This window comes from Pipistrellus kuhlii, unplaced genomic scaffold, assembly GCF_014108245.1.
Source record: "Pipistrellus kuhlii isolate mPipKuh1 unplaced genomic scaffold, mPipKuh1.p scaffold_m20_p_30, whole genome shotgun sequence".
Taxonomy (NCBI): domain Eukaryota; kingdom Metazoa; phylum Chordata; class Mammalia; order Chiroptera; family Vespertilionidae; genus Pipistrellus; species Pipistrellus kuhlii.
This window is the reverse complement of record NW_023425530.1, coordinates 4888382-4911962: the sequence shown is the minus strand read 5'-3', so window position 1 is coordinate 4911962 and position 23581 is coordinate 4888382. Positions and strand designations below refer to the sequence as shown.

Here is a 23581-nt window from a genome sequence, read left to right as displayed (position 1 = left end):
ATTGTGATGATTACCTACTAGATTTGTGCCCATTCAACCTGGTGTTGTGTCGTGTTTTGTTTTACTAGAACCTTTAATTTTTATTATTTTTATTTAATATATTTTATTGACTTTTTACAGAGAGGAAGGATGAGAGAGAGAGAGAGAGCTAGAAACGTCAATGAGAAACATCGATCAGCTGCCTCTTGTGCACCCCCTACCGGGGATGTGCCCGCAACCAAGGTACATGCCCTTGACTGGAATCGAACCTGGGACCTTTCAGTCCGCAGACCGATGCTCTACCACTGAGCCAAACCGGTTTTGGCTAGAGCCTTTAATTTTTAAATGTTTTTATTGATTTTCAGGGAGAGGGATTAGGGAGACAAACTGGTGAGAGAGAAACATCATAGATTAGCTGCCTCCTGCATACCTCCTCCAGGGGATCAATCCCACAACCTGGGGATTTGCCATGACTGGGAATGGAACCATGATCTCTCGGTTCCTGCATTGATGCTCAACCACTGAGCCAAAGCAACAATAAAAAGGCCAACCTGGCGTTTTTATTTTTATTTTTTTAAATATATATTTTATTTTTATAGAGAGGAAGGGAGAAGGATAGAGAGCTAGAAACATCGATGAGAGAGAAACATCGATCAGCCGCCTCCCGCACAATCCCCACTGGGGATGCGCCCACAACCAAGGCACATGCCCCTGACTGGAATCGAACCCAGGACCTCCTAAATCACATGTGTCAAACACAAGGCCCTCGGGCCAAATCCGTCCCGCCAGGCCTTGCAATGTGGCCCGCACCGCGCTGTCATCACTGCACTCCGCTGCGTTTCCATCACAATGACAGTTTATGACTGTTCAGTAAACCATTCGGCCCGAGATTTAGGCTGGATTTTAGATTTTGGCCCCTTCTCTGATTGAGTTCCACACCCCTATCCTAAATCCATAGGCCGACACTCTATCCACTAAGCCAAACTGGCTTTGGCCAACCTGGTGTTTTTAATTGAGTAGATCCACTGGGCTGCAATAAAAGTATAGAGAAAACTGAAACGCCCTTAAAAGTGTAGTTTATCTGGGCCCACACCTTCCCCACCCACCAGGAGCTGCTGCATGAGAGGTTTTCAGCCCAACCTCTGACATACTACATCTATCATGCTCCTTGTCTGTGGTGTCTACCCTGTTTCCCCGAAAATAAGACAGTGTCTTATATTAATTTTTGCTCCCAAAGATGCTCTAGGTCTTATTTTCAGGGGATGTCTTATTTTTCCATGAAGAAGAATACGGTACACATTTATTGTTAAATGAAAATAAATAAAATTTATTACCTGTATACGGTACGGTAGTACGGTAGTTGTCAACACAAACCAGACAAACTGTGAATCCTACAGTATCAAGAATTGACTCATTATTCAATGACAATCATGTCATCATCTTCTGGAACATCATAACGATCCAATTTCTGAATTTCCTGGTGAATTTCTTATGACTCCATTTCTTTCAGAATCAGTGGGCCAAATCTCTCATGTTTAGCAATAGCATTCTGAGACAGAGCCTAGGGGGGCTTATTTTCGGGGGGGATGCCTTATATTTCACTCAGAAGGAAACCTGTAAATAGGTCTTATTTTCGGAGGATGTCTTATTTTCAGGGAAACATGGTACTTGGTTCCCAACCCCAGAAACCATCTTCCTTCTCTTGCCCCTGTATTTCCACCCCAACCCAGTCTCCTACATTTGCCTTCCCATTGCAACATAGTTAACAACTTCTGTATGCACAACTATTCTCTTATTTCCTTGCCATAACTGACACCCCCTGTCATCTGGCTACACCCCGTTCTCCCCATTACACCAGGTCTGTCCCCAACCTCTAGTGCATCCTCTTGCACTTCCTCTAAACAGGTTTTGCAATCCTCGGGGCTTTTTAAAAAAATACACTGAGTGGCTAGATTATTATGATCTCTGAACACACAATACTCTGGCCACTCAGTGTAAACTGACCACAGAGTTGTGATTTTAAAATAAGGTTTTTTTATGTATAAGAACTGCATCGTGGGTAGTTAGAAGCAGAGGATTACTAGCCAGAGGCTGGGGGCCACTATCGCCTGGTCCCTTGACATATCAAGATTTGCAAGCTTTTCCTTATACATAAAATGTACTGAGTGGCCAGATTATTATGCATTCAGAGATCATAATAATCTTGGCCACTCAGTGTATATTTTTATTGATTTCAGAAAGGGAGACAGAGAAACATCAATGATGAAAGAGAATCATTGTTTGGCTGTCTCCTGCATGCCCCCTACAAGGGATTAAGCCCACAACCTGGGCATGTGCCCTGATTGGCAATCGAATCATGACCTCCTGGTTCCTAGGTCGAAGCTCAACCATTGAGCCACATTGGTCAGGCCATCCTCAAGACTTTAATATCCTCATGAACATCATCCATTTGTCTTCCTCATCTTGTGAGAATAAACAAGACATTTTCTCTGTCAAAGGACATTTTAGGCAGCCGCCATTTTGGACCGTGTGACTCGGCAGCCGCCATGTTGGCTGCATGGCTTGCAGCTCCCATGGGGGCTGCCATCTTGGAACGGCAAAGGACAGCCTCTCCCTTTGAATTAGCAAATCAGAAAAAATTGGTGCGCCTGAGCTCCTATCAAAAGTGAGGGACATGCCAAAACCGGTTTGGCTCAGTGGTAGAGCATAGGTCTGTGGACTGAAAGGTCCCAGGTTCGATTCTGGTCAAGGGCATGTACATTGGTTGCGGGTACATTCCCGGTAGGGGCTGTGCAAGAAGCAGCTGGTCGATGTTTCTCTCTCATCTCTCATCGACGTTTCTAGTTTTCTATCTCTCTCCCTTCCTCTCTAAAAAAAAATCAATAAAATATATATTTTTTTTAAAAGAGTGAGGGACAGGTCATGGGCAACAGGGATTATAGAGCCGAGCAGACACCTGCTTGGTGTGCGAGTGCTTCCAGGCCATGTGTGTGCGCACCCTTCTCCATAGAAGTAAAGATATTTGCCTTGCTCACTGGCTCCCAAATGTGTTTTGTGTTCTACCAGGACCTCTGCATCTGGGGGCTCTTTTTTTTTTTTAATATATATATTTATTTTTATTGATTTCAGTGAGGAAAAGAGAAACATCAACGATGAAAAAGAATCATTGAGCAGCTGCCTCTTGCACATGCCCTCCGTGCGCCCTTCCCCCCTCCCCTGGGAATCAAGCCTGCAACCCAGGCATGTGCCCTTGGCTGATTCAAACCTGGGATCTTTCATACTGCAGGCTGATGCTCTATCCACTGAGCCAAACCAGCTAGGGCTCTCCTTATTTCTTACAATCTTCATAGATTTCATCTGCCAACTCGCCTGATTATACCCAAGATTTCATCTGCCAACTCGCCTGATTATACCCTTGAAAGCTTTTTGAACCAGCTGCCTTCCCACTGTCTCAGAGTGGACATGCGTTAACCTCAGTGCTATGGGGAACCCCTCTGCCTATTTCCATTGTCAGATTCCAATTGCTTGACTCCAAAATTAGGCCCATGAGCCAAAACCGGTTTGGTTCAGTGGATAGAGCATCGGCCTGCGGACTGAAAAGTCCCAAGTTCAATTCCGGTCAAGGGCATATACTGTACCTTGGTTGCGGGCATATCTCCAATAGGGGGTGTGCAAGAGGCAGCTGATCAATGATTCTCTCTCATCGATGTTTCTAACTCTCTCTTCCTCTGTAAAAAATCAATAAAAATATATTTTAAAAAAATTAGGCCCATGAGCCCAGCTGGTGTGACTCAGTGGTTGAATCTAGATTCATGAACCAGGAGGTCATGGTCCTATTCCTGGTCAGGGCACATGCCCTATTTTTCCCGCTTGATCCTCAGTAGGGGTGAGCAGGAGGCAGCCTATCAATGATTCTCATCGTTAATGTTTCTATATCTCCCTTCTGCCTCTAAAAAATCAATGAAAACATTAAAAAAAAAATGGTTAAGGTGAAAAAAGAAAGAAAGAAAAAAATTGTTATGGCCTTTCTCTTCCGGTCCCTGGCGCTTCGGCAGCCGCAGGCTTCTGTGCAGAGATGGCCTAGTCCAAAAATGGCACAGAAACAGCATCAAGAAACCCTGGTCACAAAGATCCAAATCTCTTAAGGGGGTAGACCCCAAGTTCCTAAGGAACATGCGCTTTGCCAAGAAGCACAACAAGAAGGGCCTGAAGAAGATGCAGGCGAACAATGCCAAGGCCATGGGCGCCTGCACTGAGGCCATCAAGGCCCTGGTCAAGCCCAAGGAGCCCAGGCCCAGCATCCCAAAGAGCTGCAGCCGCAAACTCAGTCGACTTGCCTACATCACTCACCCCAGGCTTGGGAAACTAGCTCGTGCCTGCATTGCCAAGGGGCTGACTGTTGGCCAAAGGCCAAGGCCAAGGCGGAAACCAAGCCCCAGGCTGCAGGTGCAGCTGGAGCTCGGGCTCCCAAAGCGGCTCAGGCCCCCACGGAGGCTCCTCTCCATGGAGGCTCCACAGTAGAGGCCTCTGTCTGCCCACGTGAGGATGGAAGGACCGGTGGGGCCCCCGGGCTGCTGTCTGTGGCGCTGGTGCCGTCCTGTGCTGTTTGTACAAATAAACCTGCGGCAGGATCTGTCTTGTAAAAAAAAAAAAAAAAAAAAATGTTTTTTACGGTGTGTGTATGTATATTTTATAACAATTTTAAAAATTAAAATAAAAATAAATGGAGTGAAAGTGAAACTAAGTTGTGGCCACATCATTTGAGCTACAGGATGTTGTGGGGGAAAAATACACATAGAGTCAGACGTGGTGATGCTATCATTGGGCCTGTGTGGGGCCTAAACCACCTTATAGTCATCATCTTCACAGCCCAACATCTCCCTATACTCCACACCAGCTGATGGCCTTCCTTCCTATTTCCCAACAAAGCAGTCCCCGTGTCCACATTATTCTGCCACCGTAGCCAGGAGCACCTGTGCCCATCTTTCCTACCTTCCACTTGGCCCCAGATGCCCCTCCCTGGTTCTCCCCTGCATCCACTTTTTCTTCTTCTCTCCCCAGGGCACAGACTTCACTTCTGTCTACACCAAGCATGTCAAACTCAGAGCCTGCAGGCTGCATATAACCCACAACAAATATGTTTGTGGCCCAGCCAATATAACAGTATGTAAGAAACATTTTAATAAAAATTTTGTAACCTCATTTTTACAATATCCTGTTATACATAATCCTATATAATAGGAGAGGAATATGCTAATTATCCATTACACCATGAGGTGTAATGACCGACCACATAATGACTGGATCAGGGATCTGTAGGAGAGTGGGGCATTGAACTACACTCCGGCAGCGGAGGAGAGCTGCAGGACCAGGACCGGGCAGGGCAGCAAGAGATGGGGAGGGGGGCGGGGTGCTACAGGAGGAGGCATTGACCTGCGGTGCAGGGATTCCTGTGCGGGGCTACTAGCTATTATTAACGAACTACAACGTTTGCTAATGAATGATTACTATAATCGTGTTGCATTCATTTCCCTTACGTACCTTACATGCAGGTGCACTATTTCTCTCCACTAATAATAGCGGGGAATATTTTAGCAGCCAATTGCCACATCATTCATCTTGTACTGACTTGTTTGGTGTGCACAATAGAAAATATTTCCCTTTCAGAGAACAAGAAAAATAGATTTACTTGTATTGCTTATTAATTTGTGCAGTTATTCAGTGTCTGGTAAGTTAAAGCAAAAATATTAATGTTCAAGCAAAAATATTAATTTTCCTTAAAATGTTCTATTATTGCCGAGACCGGTTTGGCTCAGTGGATAGAGCGTAGGCCTGCGGACTCAAGGGTCCCGGGTTCGATTCCAGTCAAGGGCATGTGCCTTGGTTGCGGGCACATCCCCAGTAGGGGGTGTGTAGGAGGCAGTTGATCGATGGTTCTCTCTCATCGATGTTTTTAACTCTCTATCCCTCTCTGTAAAAAAACAATAAAATATTTTTTTAAAATGTTCTATTATGTTAACAATGGCTCACTCATTTCAGCCTTTGTATTCAGCATGTCACTACCGAAATAAACCTATGTTTCTATGAAAATGGAAGCTTTTGTTTTTTTGCGGCCCACAGAAACAAACCTTATTTGGCCCATGTGAGCCTTTACGTTTGACATGCTTGGTCTACACTCACTTCCCAGGCGACCCTAGGAAGCCAGAGGACTTAAAAGACCATCCGAACACTGAGCATTCCTGGTTGCATGCCTCGGGCCTCGGAACTCCCTCCTGAAGGTCAGGCACACACACCCAACCATCTGTGTGACAACTTCCCTTGGAAATTTTACTTTCAACGAGTCCAATATCAACCTCCCTGTACAGAACATGGTGCTGCCCAGGGCCCTCTGGGTCTGTTTTATTGTTTCTTTGCATCATTGCCAGGGTTTTGTGTGCTTTTGTCTGATGGCCTGCACCTGCAACTCTCGGAGCACTACCCTGGGCTCTGGGCCGTTTGCTACACATTCAGAGGATCAGATGTGACCGGGAGCTGAAAGGTTCCCCTTGGGTGACCTTCGGTCAAGGACTTACCAATGTAGGACAATTCGAAAATATAACATCCTCCGATGCTCCCTGAAGGATCAGGCAGAGGGTGCCCTCTGTAGGATTCTGCCTGAGCTTGCTCCCCAACAGTGCTGCTTACTCTTGTTTCTTTGACTCCTCTTTTTTCTTTCAGATTTCACATTTGACCAGTCAGGTCAGCTCCTCAAATGACATCCCAAACTGGCATGCTTTTTCATCACCCTCACCAAGACTCCCCGAGTCCAGCCTTTATCAGTGTGTGTCTGAACCAGTGCAGTGGCCTCCTAATTGGTCTCGGTGCTTCTGTTTTCTGTCAGACGATCTTTGCCCACAGCAGCCAGAGGGCTTTGAGCACGCATGAAAGACAGGGAACTTACATGCTACCCTGTTTCCCCGAAAATAAGACAGTGTCTTATATTAATTTTTGCTCCCAAAGATGCGCTAGGTCTTATTTTCAGGGGATGTCTTATTTTTCCATGAAGAAGAATACAGTACACATTTATTGTTAAATGAAAATAAAGGAAATTTATTACCTGTATATGATACAGTAGTTGTCAACACAAACCAGACAAACTGTGAATCCTACAGTATCAAGAATTGACTCATTTATTCAATGACAATCATGTCATGATCTTCTGGAACATCATCATAACAATCCAATTCCTGAATTTCTTTTTTTATATATATATTTTATTGATTTTTTGCAGATAGGAAGAGAGAGGGATAGAGAGTTAGAAACATTGATGAGAGAGAATCATCGATCAGCTGCCACCTGCACAGTCCCTACTGGGGATGTGCCCGCAACCAAGGTACATGCCCTTGACCGGAATCGAACCTGGGACCCTTCAGTCCGCAGGCTGACGCTCTATCCATTGAGCCAAACCGGTTTCGGCTTTTTTTTTTTTTTTTTAAATATATTTTATTGATTTTTCACAGCGAGGAAGGGAGAGAGATAGAGAGCTAGAAACGTCGATGAGAGAGAAACATCGACCAGCTGCCTCTTGCACACCCCCTACTGGGGATATGCCCGCAACCCAGGTACATGCCCTTGACCAGAATCGAACTTGGGACCTTTCAGTCTGCAGACTGCCGCTCTACCACTGAGCCAAACCGGTTTTGGCTAATTCCTGAATTTCTTGGTGAATTTCTTGTGACTCCATTTCTTTCAGAATAGTGGACCAAATCTCTCATGTTTAGCCTAAGGGGGGCCTTATTTTCAGGGGGATACCTTATATTTCACTCAGCAGGAAACTTGTAAGTAGGTCTTATTTTCGGGGAAACATGGTAATAGCAATCATACTGTGCACCTTCCCCTGGGGCAGGCGCTATGCTAAGTAAGCTCCTCACCTTCATCCAGGTGTCCCACACCTGCATGCCAAGTGCCTGCTGTGTCCCAGGCACTCTCTCCTGCCGTGGGATAAGGTGGGAAAGCAGAGGTGTGACCTGGGTCCCCTTTGAGCTGACATTCTGGGTGGGAAGGCTGATATTTAGTAAATAAAAACACAAATAAATAATTGCAGATTGTGACCAGTGCCAAGAAGAAAACAAACGGTGCCTCGACCTGCATGGCTAGGGTTGAGGATCTGAAAGAGGGGCCGATGCATAAGTGAAAATACTACACAAGAAATATGAATTGAGCCAAAACTGGTTTGGCTCAGTGGATAGAGCGTCGGCCTGTGGACTGAAAGGTCCCAGGTTTGATTCTGGTCAAGGACATGTACCTTGGTTGCGGCACATCCTCAGTAGGAGGTGTGCAGGAGGCAGCTGATCTGGTGTTTCTCTCTCATCAATGTTTCTAACTCTCTATCTCTCTCTCTTCCTCTTTGCAAAAAAAAAACAATAAAATACATTTTTAAAAAAGAAATATGAATTTAGAAGGCTGGGGGGGGGGGGGCAGGTGGAGACCTCTCCAAGAAACCTGGCCTTGTCCGCTTTTTTTTTTTTTAAATATATTTTATTGATTTTGTACAGAGAGGAAGGGAGAGAGATAGAGTTAGAAACATCGATGAGAGTCATCGATCAGCTGCCTCTTGCACACCCCCCACTGGGGATATGCCCGCAACCAAGGTGCATGCCCTTGACCGGAATCGAACCCGGGACCTTTTAGTCCCCAAGCCAACGCCCTATCCATTGAGCCAAACCGGTTTCAGCCGCTTTTTATTCTTTTTAGATACACATCTTTGTCCTCAGCAAAGCACAGGAGACAGGTAGCTGATAGACCGTCTCTAAAGTCAATAAAGATCAGTAAAGATCAGTAAGGGTCAGTAAACATTTACTTTGAGGCTTTTAGGTAAGGAAATCGCTTCGAGCCACCACTATCTCAACAGAACAGCATTCCTCGTTCCGTGGTGCACTCTCTCTCTCGCGATAGTATCTGCAGTGGATGGCTTCCCACAAAACAGGTTGACGTGGTTGTCATCCAGAGAGGCCAACTTTAGATGAGCAGGGAAGGCTTCCTGGAGGAGGGGATCCCTAAGCTAAAAATGGAAGGATGAGGAGCTAGCCATGCAAGAAAACCAGGTGGAGAGCATTTCAGGCACGACCCCTGAGGCCAGAGTAGCTGGATGAGCCAGCCAGGGGAAGGTGATGGGGTGGGGCCTATGGGCTGCAGTGAGAACTCCGGCTTTTCTCTGAATAAGGTGAGAGCCATGGATGGCTCTCGAGCAGAGAGGTGTGAACTCCTTCAGTTGTTCACAGGTCCCCTTTTGCGCCTGTCGGGGAGCATGATGGCAGGAGCTAGGGACCAGGGGAGGGATAATGGGGGCTGAGGGCTGAAGAAGGAAATATTTTGGAGGTGAGGCTAATAGGAGCTGCAATAAAGTAAAAAAAAAAACATACTTGAAGCTGGAGGTGAACAAGGAACCCAGAGAACATTAGTACAAGTTAGGGTCAAGGAGACCTGGCCACTTTCCTGCTGGCTAGGCAGCCTCTTTGCTTTCATAAACTTACTAAAGGGAGAGCAATAGAAGCAAGGTATGGTATGCAGATAGGAAGTACTAAAAAAAAAAAAAAAAAAAAAAAAAAAAAAGGGGTGGCTACTTACGAAAAAATTCCAGGCAAGGGCATATGAGTAAGAAAGGCAGTTAACATGGTGGGGCTCTTGGCATAGAGGTGATTGTGACAGCTGGCAGCAGGGGGCAGCAGCGAGCTTCCAGGCAGCCTGGCAGGGGGCAGCTTTCCAGATCCAAATGAGCTAAACTGTGACACCTGAGGTGCCTGGGCCAGGGGACAAAGCGGGCCTCAGGACACGTCCAGGCCGTGTGACCGAGGCGGGGGAGGCGGGAAGAGGGAAGTGGATAGCAGGGTGGGGTGGGAGGTGAGTGGCCGCCTTCTGGAGTCTAGGCACCGGAACCTAATAAGGGCCATTTGTTCAGGAGAAACCTGAGCTGCTTGCTCGGTGGAATGCAGGCGGAGACAGGGGCCAGCAGACAGGGCTTCCTGGCCTCCTTTCCCTGGATACAGTCACCCCAGCTCAGGGAATGCCAGGGCTGTAAAGGCTGGGGTTCTTCTCACCAGCCTCCCGCTGCCCCCACAAACACGCCAGGCTTGGGCTGTTACAATAGGCACTTTATTAGAGGTTGGAATGCAGTTACACGCAGGGATGTGTGGACAGAACGGGGAGGGAGGAGGGAGGACCGGCAGCAGGCGCAGGACGCGGAGACCCCAGGCGGGAATCTCTCCCTCTCCGGGATCCTGGGACTGCGCTGATGAACAGAGACATGAAGTCGGGGGGCCTTAGGATATATGGCGGAGAGAAAACCAGGAGACCAGGTCCTGAGTTCAACCAATTTGGCAAAAGGATCCTCAAGATGAGGTGACTGGGCAGGGAGGTCTGGCATTTGCCCTGCACCCCTCCCCCTGAAATTGTCCCTTGGGTGGATTCAGTTTCTCTTCTCTCTTACAAAGAGAGCTGCGTCAATCACTGGCAGAGGGAGGGGAGAAACTCAGCCCCGCTTCGCCTGCCAGCCAGCCAGCCAGCCAGCAGGTTTCCATCAGGCGGCTCTTAGGGGGTCTCCTCCCCACTCCCAGAACAGTCTCCCTCCCTCACCTCCCATCAACAACCAGGGCACCCTGCTGCCCCTGTGCCAGGAGACACCCCCCTGGGCACGGGTACACACCCCACTGCAGCCATACCAGATAACAGAAGGCACTCCTCAGTGGCCCCATTTCAGCTGTTGAGACAGAAAAAAAAAAACGAAAAAAAAACTAATAGACCCTTTAATGCACAGCCAGGTTTAAAAAAAAAAAAAAAATAGTAAAGAAACACATGTGGCAGCTCAGTGCCGATTGTTCGGCTCTGGACAAGGGGCTCAGTCCTGGCTGGAGCAGATCCCGTGCGAACGAGGCCTTCGGGAGCCAGAGCTTCCTGTGGCCGCGGCTCCCGCAGACACACACACCAGCCCCCCCGCCAGGAGAGGGAACGGGAAGCTGGACGCAGCCCACAGAGGCTGGGCCCCCTCGCGGGCCAGACACACGGGACTCCTTCCCATCCCGGCCAGCGAGGGCCGGCGCGATTTGGTGCGCAGTCTGGGGGGGCCGTCTTGAGAAGCCCGACTGCCCCTTGGCATAGGGAGGAGACGCCACCAATCTCCCGGGTCCCCGGAAACGGGTGGTCACTGGATGATGGCGGGGTGGCAGTGACAGGCCTTCCGGTCAGCCCAAGGGGCCGGGGGCTCTGACCCAGCGCCGAGCACCCAGCATGAGACCTTGCAGGGAGGTGTGTGGGGAGGGGAGGCGGGGCCGTTAAGATTCCGCCAGCTTCTTGTTGGTCTTGTTCAACAGCTTCTTGAGGTTGGAAGACATGAAGTAAGGCCTCTCGGCCGAGCCATCATTCCTCTCGAGGTCCTCCACTGCAGAGAGAGACCCCAGAGCAGGTGGCGTGAGGGGCGCTCCTGGGCAGGGGCCTCTGGGGACGGGGCGGGCAGGGGCCACAGATGCCTCAGAGGGTTAGGAAGCAAGACACGCGGGGACCGGAGAGGGGGGGTAGCTACGGTGGGCTCACACGTCCCCCACGCCCAGGCAAGGGAGCCCCGCATGCACCCCCGGTCTACAGGGCGGGAACACGGAGGCTGGCCTCCCCTCCTCGTCTACTCCTCCTCTACTCCTCCACTTCTTCCTGCTTCCCCTCCTCCGCACTCCCCTTCAACAGGATGTCTCTCAGCTCAGGCGACATGAAGTAGGGTCGCTCCTGAGAGCCGTCATTCCTTTCCAGGTCCTCACCTGGGCTCCCCCCAGGAACCGGCAGGGGAAAAGGGGGTGGTCAGGAAGGGGAGGGGGAAAGGGAGGCAGGGAAGAACAGGGAAGCCAGCAGGCATGGAAGAGAGGAGGAGAAAAGAGAAAAACAAAAAACAGACAGATGGAGAGACCAGAGTTAGTGGCAGCCACAGATCCCCGCTCTCCCCCAAACGAAGCTGAAAACTCGGAAGCCGAGGGCCCAGGGCTCTGTGCGCAGGGAGGAAGCGGAGAGGGCGTGCCAGGCCCCAGTGCGGGGCAGCCAGTCCCTGGGAAGCCGGGGGCGTGTGGCAGGTGCGTGTGTAGCCCCACGGGAAGGTGTGCTTGCCCAGAGGGAGAAGGGGGTCGGGGCCCAGCGAGAGTCGGGCTGAGGGGTCACTCACAGAAGCAGAGGAACAAGGTGTCCACACACATGCCGTAGACGCTGAAGAAGCCGTGGGCGATCAGGTAGGAGCCGATGATCACAGTCTGGGTGAGGGGACAGGAGCTGTTTCCATCCCAGCTCCTGCCCAGGGCAACTCCCACTCACCTTGCCCCTCCCAGGCAGGGATCATGTCATTCCTACGCTGTAAGCCCGCCTTAGAATAAAAATAACCTAACCCCTCAACCCGGTGGGCAGAGCCCTGCCATCCACAGGACTTTACTGGCTGCCCTCTTTGACCCCAGGGCCTTGGTACATGCTACTGCCCTGACTTAGTCTAGTTTATGATGCTTCCTCATTGTTCTGCTTTAAGCTCAAACGTCAAAGTCTCGGGTAACACCTCCTCCAAGGAGTCACCTCTGACATCTAGACCCTGTCTTATGCTCTCCTGGTACTGGGCACCCCTCCTCTGAGATCTTCCTCTAGCTGCAATTTTATGCATGTGCAGGGCAGTACAGGGTTGATGCCACATCTCAGCTAGACTGCCGGTCCTGATTACTGCCACATCCCTGGCAATTTGGTGACTCACAGGTCACCTGGTAGGTACCTGATACACATTAATTGACTGACATGAGGGGACCACAGAGAGATTAAATAACTTGCCCAAAGTAACACATCCTAGAACTAGCAAAGAGGACTAAAATAAAAATCTAGGTCATCGGGCTCCTGCACTTAGATTTCCTGATGACCTAACCCTTCCAGCACCTGTTACCTCCCTGCCCTTATCTCCCTCCACCTCCTCCCCTCTTCACTTCCTCCACATCAGTCACACTGGTTTCCTCACTGCTCTGGGAGGGTCCCACCTTAGAGGCTCTGTCCTTGTTCCCTATGCCTGGCTGTGCCTGTGTGTTCTTCAGATTTTATTTGTTTTAATATATTTTTATTTATTTCTGAGAGGAAGGGAGAGACAGAAGCATCAATGATGAGAATCATTGATTGGTCTGCCTCCTACATGCCCTCTTCTGGGGACTGAGCTTGCAACCCAGGCATGTGCCCTTGAAGAGAATCGAACCTGGGACCCTTCAGTCAGCAAGCTGATGCTCTATCCACTGGGCCGAACCAGCTAGGCCTGTCCTTCAGATTTTATTTTATTATTTTATTTTTAAATATATTTTACTGATTTTTTACAGAGAGGAAGAGAGAGGGATAGAGAGTTAGAAACATCGATGAGAGAGAATCATCGATCAGCTGCCTCTTGCACACCCCCTACTAGGGATGTGCCCACAACCAAGGTACATGCCCTTGACTAGAATCGAATCTGGGACCTTCCAGTCCACAGGCCAACGCTCTATCCACTGAGCCAAACCAGTTTCGGCTGTCCTTCAGATTTTAGATCTGACATCACTTTCACAGTGAAACTGCCTGGACTCCCAGACCTGAAAAAAGCTTCCACCACAGGCTCCAAAAGTTCCCTGAAATTCTGCCCTGGGGCATATACCAGTCTGCAATCTCATATCCACCCATCTATCACGACTGACTTACTGATTAATGTCTATTTGCCTCTAAACTGCAGTTCTCTAGAGGAACGCCCTTCCTCCCTCTGTGGCTGGTCCAAAGCAGGTGCTTCATGTTTGTGGGAATACATAACCAATCCCCTACTTCTGACCCCCACCCTACTGTCCAGTCAACTCCTCCTTCTCCCCAGACACCCCCCACCCCCAAAGTTTCGTACCAGTATAGGGACCCAGTAATAATTGAGGGGCGGTGCTGTGTCTTGTATGATCCTGATACGGTGGGTGAAGAAGAAGAAAGCCAGGATCCCTGGACGGGGGGAGAAAACCGAGATGGTTGAGGGTTTTGGCTACGGGAAGTAGCCCGCTGCCCAGAGAAGACCCAACCCCCCACAGAAGAAGACACGGGGGATCCCACAGCCCAAGAGGCTCCCACAGCCAGACAGGCCGGACGAGCAGCACTCACCCACACTACCCACAATCAGAAGTTTGCCCAACAGGAAGAGGAAGTCAGTAACTTTGTCCAGGACAGCCACTCTGCAAGGGAGAGGTGAGGAGCAGGCGTGAACTCGGGCTCGGGGGCCAGGGGTGGAGGGAGGGGGTGAGAAGATGGCGTTTCCTCTGACCTGATGATGTTTCTCATCAGCAGGAAGAAGGCGTTCTTGGCCGAGGTGCAGAAGTTGGTGCCATAGATGGCGATCTGCAGGGAGGTAGGAGGGAGGGGTCAGGGCTCCCGGGCGGGAAGGCGGGCCCCTCCCTCCCAGGAGAAGCTGGTGGGCTGGTGATGGGTCCCAGGCCACTGACCATGATGTAGGCGTTCCTATTGAGGAATCTGATGAACTTCTCCAGGCACCAGAAGCAGCACTTGAGACAGGTCATGAGGAACTTGGCAAACTTGTTGTCGGCAGCTGGGAGGAAACGGAGGGATGTGGAGGTGAGGGAACACCACCACCATCACCCCCTGGCATCCCCGTGCCCCCGACACACACCTCCTCATCACACACCCCAGCACAGGGCAGAACTCCCGGAGCCCACCTTCTCAAAGAGACAAGGAGAGCAGATACCCGCATCCAGGATCCTTGGAGGGCATGCCCCCAATGAGAGACCCCATCCTGAAGCTTTTCAGCCCCGCCTCCAAGACAGGAGCCAATCACAGCCCATACCACTGCTCTGGCCCCGCCTCCCAAACACCACCCCTTGGTACCAGCATCCGCTCCATGGCAGGAACCAATCACCCAAATCTTCCAGCTCTACCTGCCCATAGCCAGAAATCAATCACTATCCCACACAAGCCTGGCCCTCAAGCAAGAACCCATTCCTATTCCCCCCAGTTCTGCCTCCCCAGTTTAAGGCCAGAGCCCACAGCATTTGGGCCTTACCTTTCAGGCGACCTCACCTTTCAGGCGCTGATCCAAGTACTCCAGCATCACTCGGATGATCTGCACGATGGCCAGAATGAGGGCACCGAAGGCCAGGGAGCCTGTGTGGTACCTGCAGGCCAAGGGCACGGTCAGTGGCTGGGCCAGGCCTCCTCCGCCCCACCTCACCCCCACACCAGCCCGCCCATCGGAGGTCCCACCTGAGTGCGCGGCTGAAGGAGGAGAAGAGCGGGAAGGCAGGCAGGTCATCTGGCTTGTGCAGGGCCCAGTAGTAGGAGGCGAAGGCCCCGGCGAGCGTGACCTGGCCCAGAGCCAGCACGAAGTTGGCCAGCCAGAAGAACATGAAGGCATTAAAGATCTGCAGGCCCAGCAAGGCCTGGTGGTAAGCTGACTCACCACCGTAGAAGGCGAACTGGCAGTGGGCTCCGGGGCACAGGCGGGACTCGTTGGCGGAGGGGAAGGTCTGTGGGAGAGACGCAGAGCCCGGTCAAAAACACAGGGTACCCAGGGTGGAGGGTGGGCTCTGGGCATCAGGTCTGGGTCAGCTGTACCGTAGGGTGGGGACAGGAGTCATGGGGATCAGAGCTAAGGGGTTGGGGGATCTGGACTGGGAGTTATAAAAGGGGTTCCAGAAGCAAGACTAGGGAGCATGTAACAAACTCAATGGGTGTCAGGGAGGAAGCATAGGCTATTTGGGGGATCAGGGTGGGGTCATGTGTCAGTGGAGTGGCCACATGGACAGGACAGGAGTGGCAGAGGCCAGCATAAGGATCGCTGGGGTCAGGATAGGGGCTTGTGGAAGGCAAGAACTGGCCATCACTGGGTTAAGAGAGGGGGTATGGAGGGGATCTCTTCCCCTCCTTACCCCCACACCCAGCACTGGTCCCAAAGTTGGGGTGAGAGGTTTCAGATCCCCCACGGGCTGCTGGGAAACAGCCGCCCCCCCACCTCCGGACACCCACCTCAGGGTTGCAGGTTTTCCCATTCAGTGGGCAGGTGTTGGCATCCCCGAAGATTTTATAAACAGCTTCGTTGGAAGTGGACAGGAAGCTGGGAGGCTCGTTAAGGAACCTCAGGTCTGAGGTTAGGAACCCCAGGGGGCTTGTGAGAAAGGATCCCTCCCCCCAACCAAGCTTTGGGCCTGCCCCCAAGCTGCAGGTCACTTCCAGGCAAGTTTGGTCTCTAGCCGTCGCCAGGATCAGGAATCGGGTCTGACGGCGGATACACGGCAGTGCTGGCCCAGTAGGCGATGCAAAGGCACAGCAGGAAGAAGGTGACCAGTGGGTACAGCAGGGAGCACATCACGTATCCCACAGCCCTGGAGGGGAGCAGAGACACGGGCATGAGGGACGGAGCAGCCCTGGGACCCCCCACGCCTGACACCGCCACACCCACCTGCTGGCTTCTTTGATGAGTGCGATGGCGATGAGAATTCTCTTCCGTAGAAAGATGAGCAGCAAGATGATGATAACTTCGAGGATGCTCAGAATTATCACTGCAGGGGCAGAGGGTGGCCACGTCTGCCAGCTGCCCCGGCTCCCGCTCCCTCCTGTGCCTCACTGGGGGCAGGAATGGGGGGTCGGGACTCACTGAAAGCCATCCAGGTCTGCCTCAAGTGCAGGTACACGCGGAGATCTGTCTGGAAGCCGAGGTCCACCAGGGAGATGTCCGAGCCGGCCTCACCACGCAGGCGGGCGTACTCCATGTAGCAGTGGAATATCCCTGCGCAGAGGAAGCGCCATGCTACGGCACATCAAGTGCTCCACCAATGGGGCGAAGCAGGGACCGCCGCCCGTTTCACAGGAGCAAAAACGGAGGCCGAGAGGGGCTGCCAGCGCTGGCTCCTGTCTCAGAGCTCTTCCCGCTTCTGATACATTCTCTTCCCAGCAGACCTTTCACATCCTCCTGTACCGACACGTCACCTTCTCGCGAGACCTTCCAGAAACCTTCCCTCTTTTTAGAATCTTACCCTCTCGCACTCCCAACTTCTTATCCCCCTTCTCTGCTTTGATATCCTAGAGGGTTTTCTGTTTTGTTTTGTTTTTCTCGTCCATCTACTCCATACCTCCAGGAATATAAGCTCCTCAGGAGCAAAGGTTTGTCCTGTTTTGTTCAATGCTATAATCCCACCACGTAGAAAACTGCCTAGGCTACAAAAGACACTCAGGACATGTTGAATGAATGAATGAATGAATGAATGAATGAATGTCAGGATGCTGTATGCCTGAGGCTTTCCTGACCCCTTGCAACTCTGTAACAATGATTCATGGGTAGTAAGGGAGGACATGGGTGTTAACGTCCAATGGGGTAGCATTAGGAATTTTTAGCATTCCTCTTAGCTCTTTGTAGAAGAAAATTGTAAAATACAGATAAAGTAAAAAAAAAAAAAAAAAAAAAAAAAAAAAAAAAAAAAAAGGTCTAGTTGCCTAAAATTCCAGTATCCAGATAGAAACTACTATTAACATGAATATTTTGATATCTGTGTCCTCGGATTGGGTTGCATATAAGGCCATCGTTCCAAATGGAGCGTGTAAATGAATAATCAGGCCTTGCACAGTGTGGCTCAGTTGGTTGAGCATCGTCCCATATGCCAAAGAGTTACCAGTTGATTCCTGGTCAGGGCACATGCTCAGTTTGTGGGGTCAGTCCCAGAACGTAAGGGAGGCAACCAATCCATGTTTCTCTCTCACATCAATGTTTCTCTCTCTCTCAAGTCAATAAAAACTTTTTTCCTTAAAGCCTCTATAAAAAAGAATAATCGGACTCTACAGCACTGGGTTTTGAGTTTGGCCTGCTGGTTCCTTAAGTCTCAGCTCCATCTCCTCCACATACTGCCTTCTTCTCATTAAGCTTCCTAACTAGTAAATATTAATTATCCCCATTTCATAGAAGAAAAAATTGAGGCACAGGGCGGTTGAGTCACTTGCCAGAGGCCACAGAGTGAGGAGTTGGCAAAACCGGCATTTGAACCCCCAGCTTCCTGGTGCCAGAGCATGTGTCATGAGCCACTGTCCTAAGTGGTCTGCTTGTAGCCTTTTGGTGCCCTGAGATACAGATCCAGGCCCAGTCTGGAAGACTATGATTTAGCCCACGGGTGTAGGACAAGGTAGAGGACATCTGATGGCTTAGAAGATGCTTAATGGGCCAGTGCCAAGGTTAAAGGGCCCGAGCATTTTGCGGGCTCTGAGGAGGGGAGCAGGCAGGGAGGGCGAGACGCACCGTAGCCCAGCACCAGAATCACCATGACGATCATCACCCAGACCATAATGCCAGCCAGGAAGCGGAGCAGCACGATGAACAGGAGGCTCATCAACATGGCGATGACCAGGCCTCTGAGGGATGAAACGGGGGGCATGAGTGGTCCCCACCCTCTCATCAGCTTCAGACTGCCCAGCCCCGGAGAGGCCACTGCCCGTCCCGTCTTACATGACGATCCAGTACCAGGAGACGGTGTAATCCTCAAAGATCCGCATGGCCAGCTGCCGAGCCTCCAGGACCCCGTTGGCCTTCCTGGGGTAAGGCATACGAGGGTGGCGTCAGACCCCTCCCTGACTGGCCCAGCCCCGGGGGATGCCCTGTCCCGCCCAGGAAGGCGCCATGCGGTGCGACAGGCCGGCAGTCCTCACTTGGCACCCTCGACCAGCTCAGTGATGTTTTTCCGGACGCCGTCCCCATCATCATAGGTCGTCGCGTTGCCCACCATGAGGACCCCCTTGTGGGCGTGGATGGCGGGGAAGCATCGTTGGGCCACTACAGAGAGCAGGGGACGGGGCGGCAGTGTCAGGCCGAGCCCCTGACACCTGCCCACGCCCCACCGGAGCTCCCAGGACCCCGCACTCACGCGGTGTGCTAGGAATGAGCACAGGGGGGCAGTCACCATCCCGAAGCACCTCAGCCGCAGCCTGTGGAGAGGGGACAGTTAATCCCCCAGACCGGCGCCCTCCCCCGGCCCCGCCCGGGCTCCCCTCACCTTGTTGTTCTGGAAGCCGGGCACGCAGAACTGCTTGTAGTACTCAAAGTCCGGGGAGCTGCGAGCACTCAGATAGGTGAGGTATCGGTTGGGGCACTTCTCCACGCAGATCTTGGGGGAGCAGGAGGCAGGGTTGGGTGGGGTCAGACACCTGGTCCCCACTCAAAATAGAGGTTCCACCTCCCACTCACCAGGGCAAAGGAAAAAGCTGGGCGAGAAGTCACCGCTACAGAACAAGGGCCTGGCGCTGGAAATGGGGGACAGAGGAAGGGGTGGGAAGCGGACACGTTACCTGGGGGGTGGGACACTGGAATTCCAGCAGGACGAGGGGGCTGGCACACTTCACAATGTTGAAATAAAACAGGTAGGGTTTGTTCCTGGGGTTGGGAAAGGGCGATGGAAACTGTCAAGACTTCTCAACCACCCTATCTACTGGCAAAATGTCTTCATGACAGCAACAACAATAACTGCGGCGGCAGCAGCTTCATGTCAAGCACTTTCTAAGCCCCGAACACAGATAGGCTCATCCAGCCATCACCACCGCCTCGTTAGAGTGGGACTGTTAGAATCCCCAGTTTGGAGATGAGGAAAATAAAGTTCAGAGAGGTTGAGACACGTGCCCTAGGTCACACAGCCGGGAGTGCTGGGACCCTCACTGTTACAGGCGAAGTAAAAGAACTCACTCTGTTACCTCAGCTGTCATGACCGACCTCAGATCCCATAGCGTCTCCTCTCAGTCTCTCCCCTAAAACAAGGCTCTTCATGTCCCATTTATCCTTTTTTATTTTATTTTATTGATTTTTTTTTACAGAGAGGGATAGAGTTAGAAACATTGATGAGAAAGAAACATCGATCAGCTGCCTCTTGCACACCCCCTACTGGGGATGTGCCCGCAACCAACGTACATGCCCTTGACCGGAATCAAACCCGGCACCTTTCAGTCCGCAGGCCGACGCTCTATCCACGGAGCCAAACCGGTTTCGGCTTAATGTCCCATTTAATGCCGTGTCCCCAAGGCCTAATACAGTGGCTGGAGATGGTGGGAGTTTTATAAATGTTTGTTGACTGGACTAATGGATGGCTGCAAGTACCGTGTTTCCCTGAAAATAAGACATCCTCCGAAAATAAGACCTACTGATAGGTTTCCTTCTGAGTGAAATATAAGGCCCCCCTAGGAGTCACAAGAAATTCACCAGGAAATTCAGGAATTGGATTGTTATGATGATGTTCCAGAAGATGATGACATGATTGTCACTGAATAAATGGGTCAATTCTTGATACTGTAGGATTCACAGTTTGTCTGGTTTGTGCTGACAACTACCGTACTACCGTACCGTATACAGGTAATAAATTTCCCTTATTTCCATTTAACAATAAATGTGTACCGTATTCTTCTTCATGGAAAAATAAGCCATCCCCTGAAAATAAGACCTAGAGCATCTTTGGGAGCAAAAATTAATATAAGACACCGTCTTATTTTCGGGGAAACAGGGTAGGAGAAGCCTAGAACCTCCTCCCCAGAGCTCCTGAGGCCCTCCCGCCCCCGCCTCCCCGGACCCGCCAGGCAATAGGGAGCTAGACTTACGCATTTTTTGTGCCCTTTTGCCCGCAGAACTGGCCGCGGCTGTCAGTGGGGTAGATCACCTTTCGGGGGTCTCCATGGGTCCAAGCTGTGGAGGCATGCAGAGAACTGAGGCACTGCCCCCCTCCTGACCCAGAGGCGGCGGCGGCGGCGGCTTCCCCTCGCCGCGGACCCTCCGCCCCGTTCCCTGCACTCACCGATGATCCCCACCGCCACGTAGCCCACGATGGCCAGGAGGAGGAACACACAGCAGATGACGTCTGTGCAGCCCCTGGGAGCGAGAGGCCGTGTCAGGGTGGGCGCCTCGGAGCCCTGAGGATCGCAGGCCCACGGTACCCCGCACACACTCTCGCCCACGTGTGATTCGGACACACGCTCCTGACCCATGCAGATGCTGTACCAAAGGGCACGTACGCTTCAAATTTCACTCCGTAACGGTACCGTCCTCAGAGCGGATTGCAGCAATGTGCAGCTCTCCTTCGATGGAGAGCGCCCATTTCCTCACATCCTTACCAGCATTACATATTAATGATTTCTTCCTAATTTTAAATTATTTTTATAAGGTTCAATATTACAGTAAAAATAAATAAATAAATAAATAAATAAATAAATAAATAAAAATAAATAGATGAGCCTTGGCCAGGAAGTTCAGTTGGTTAGGATGTCGTCCCTATATGCCAAGAGCGTGGGTTCGACCCCTGGTCAGGGCAAATACAAAATCAACCAATGAATGTATAAATAGGTGGAACAATAAATTGATGTTTTTTTCCCCTCTCTCTCTCAAAAATCAACAAATAAATCTTTAAATATATTTTATTGATTTTTTACAGAGAGAAAGGGAGAGGGATAGAGAATCAGAAACATTGATGAGAGAGAAACATCGATTAGCTGCCTCCTGCACACCACCCTACTGGGGATGTGCCCGCAATCAAAGTACATGCCCTTGACCGGAATTGAACCTGGGACCCTTGAGTCCGCAGGCTGACACTCTATCCACTGAGCCAAACCGGTTTTGGCCAACAAATAAAAATTTAAAAAAATATATGAACATGGTAAAAATCAAAACAGCAAAATAGGGATGTATACAATAAAGAAATAAGTCTGTCCCTCCACACATACACATACCCCTGCCTGCTCATAAGTAACCTGCTAGTCAGTCCTTTGAGTTATTTATTAGGTATTAATGTTAAATTTTTTCTTCTTAAGTGTGATGACATACTTCCTGTTCTGTGTCTTGCAATTTTTGCTTACTATATTGAGGGATCCATATCATCACTTAGGACTCTTGTACATTTTGTTGTTGTTGCTATATTAATCCTCAGCAAGGATTTATTTATTTATTTACTTATTTTTTACTATTCCTCACTTTGACTCACTGGGAAATGCCCACTATATCTTCAAAACCAAGGCCAGTCAGCTTTACCACCTCAGGCATGAATGTCCATCACTCCACAACGTCAATTATTGCGGTTAGTACCTTGCCTGACAGAATCGATATGAATTTCAAGTTGAATTTATGAATGAAATGTATGAATGAATGAATAAAGCATTATGAAGACCATTACATTAATTAAACCAGGAGACCATGAGACCGAGGTGGCCCTAATACCTTAGCAATTTAGGCAGCAATCCAAAAAAATCAAAGCCTATGAGTGTCTCACGTTTACAAAATCAAAACGCAAAGGTTGTAAGCCACAGCCCATCAATAATTTTCTTAGTTGGTGTCCACCTTCTCTATAAAACTACCTTCCTGAGCTCCCTCAGAAGAACATGTCTAACCACTTCGGATTTGGTGCCGCCGGGTTTGAATTTGTTTTTGCTAAAATAAACTCTTAAAATGTTTAATACGGTGTTTCCCCGAAAATAAGACATCCTCCGAAAATAAGACCTAGCGCATGGAAAGATAAGACATCCCCTGAAAATAAGACCTAGCGCAACTTTGGGAGAAAAATTAATATAAGACACTGTCTTATTTTCGGGGAAACAGGGTAGGCCTCAGCTCCTCTATTAACAAGTCAGTGAACAGTCTTCTTGTATCTACTCTTGTGAATAGGTTCCTGTTTGCTGGAACAGGGCGGTTGCTGGAATATAAACACGTAAGTGGAGACATGGAAAAACAGCGACGATGTCATAATTAGAAGGCACTCTGGTGTCTAAAACACCGTCAGACAAATACTAAAAATCCCAGCTATTTAGACCAGATGGATGAAGGGGAAAAGTAATAAATAACTACAATGTTCTTGGTGATTGTTATGCTCAGATTTTCCAAGACAGTTCCGAAGACCTCAGAAAAAGTGAATTTCAGATGGAAACCTAAAGGAATTACCAGGTGAGAAGTGGTAGAGAAGGTGTGGGTCCCTGCATAGGAGGGTGTGTTCATGTCCACTGATCTTTTATAGAGAGTGGAAGGGAGAGAGGGGGAGATGGAGAGGGAGAGGGAGAGGGAGAGGGAGAGGGAGAGGGAGAGGGAGAGGGAGAGGGAGAGAGAAATATTGTTGTGAAATCGAACCTATGGTGCAAGGGCCGAAGCTCTAACCATCGAGCACACTAACCCAGGCGGGACTCATACATTTTAACAGCTGTGTAATATTAACCTAAGATTCCACTGTAACTTAGCTAACTAGTTGCAAAGGATGGACATTCAGATGGTTAGATTTCGCCATTTTTATTTTATGTTTTTTAAAATATATTTTATTGATTTTTTTACAGAGAGGAAGGGAGAGGGATAGAGAGTTAGAAACATCGATGAGAGAGAAACAACGACCAGCTGCTTCTTGCACACCCCCTACTGGGAATGTGCCTGCAACCCAATGTACATGCCCTTGACCGGAATCAAACCTGGGACCTTTCAGTCCATAGGCCAACGCTCTATCCACTGAGCCAAACCGGTTTCGGCTGATTTTGCCATTTTTATTTATTTATTTTTATTTATTTTTTTTTAAAATATATTTTATTGATTTTGTACAGAGAGGAAGGGAGAGAGATAGAGAATTAGAAACATCGA

At 49.9% G+C, this 23581-nt stretch overlaps 2 protein-coding genes across 6 annotated transcripts in view; one reads left to right on the top strand and one right to left on the bottom strand.

Moving 5' to 3' along the window:
• The window catches only part of LOC118731167 (60S ribosomal protein L29), an 8931-nt gene extending 4321 nt beyond the window's left edge, over nucleotides 1–4610 (top strand). Inside the window, exon 2 of the mRNA XM_036459471.2 lies at nucleotides 4064–4610. Coding sequence (XP_036315364.1) covers nucleotides 4153–4500 — 348 coding nt within the window. The 5' untranslated portion in view covers nucleotides 4064–4152 and the 3' untranslated portion in view covers nucleotides 4501–4610. The remainder of the gene's footprint in view (nucleotides 1–4063) is intronic.
• A 5483-nt stretch (nucleotides 4611–10093) lies between these two features.
• SLC44A2 (solute carrier family 44 member 2) overlaps nucleotides 10094–23581 on the bottom strand; it is a 28688-nt gene continuing 15200 nt past the window's right edge. For 2 of the 5 annotated variants that reach the window (XM_036459448.2, XM_045589217.1), the window contains exons 3-23: nucleotides 20775–20848; nucleotides 20581–20665; nucleotides 19288–19372; nucleotides 18996–19106; nucleotides 18867–18927; nucleotides 18652–18775; nucleotides 18452–18535; nucleotides 18245–18357; nucleotides 16616–16747; nucleotides 16421–16520; nucleotides 16251–16343; nucleotides 15988–16075; nucleotides 15226–15488; nucleotides 15043–15137; nucleotides 14451–14554; nucleotides 14273–14346; nucleotides 14113–14183; nucleotides 13868–13956; nucleotides 12158–12242; nucleotides 11645–11762; nucleotides 10094–11392 (exon numbers count right to left, since the gene is read on the bottom strand). In XM_036459448.2, the coding sequence (XP_036315341.1) occupies nucleotides 11371–11392; nucleotides 11645–11762; nucleotides 12158–12242; nucleotides 13868–13956; nucleotides 14113–14183; nucleotides 14273–14346; nucleotides 14451–14554; nucleotides 15043–15137; nucleotides 15226–15488; nucleotides 15988–16075; nucleotides 16251–16343; nucleotides 16421–16520; nucleotides 16616–16747; nucleotides 18245–18357; nucleotides 18452–18535; nucleotides 18652–18775; nucleotides 18867–18927; nucleotides 18996–19106; nucleotides 19288–19372; nucleotides 20581–20665; nucleotides 20775–20848 (2071 nt within the window). In that variant the 3' untranslated portion in view covers nucleotides 10094–11370. Of the gene's footprint in view, nucleotides 11393–11638; nucleotides 11763–12157; nucleotides 12243–13867; nucleotides 13957–14112; nucleotides 14184–14272; nucleotides 14347–14450; nucleotides 14555–15042; nucleotides 15138–15225; nucleotides 15489–15987; nucleotides 16076–16250; nucleotides 16344–16420; nucleotides 16521–16615; nucleotides 16748–18244; nucleotides 18358–18451; nucleotides 18536–18651; nucleotides 18776–18866; nucleotides 18928–18995; nucleotides 19107–19287; nucleotides 19373–20580; nucleotides 20666–20774; nucleotides 20849–23581 lie in introns of those variants that run through there. The other 3 variants (XM_036459451.2, XM_036459450.2, XM_036459449.2) reach the window with 2 other exon arrangements.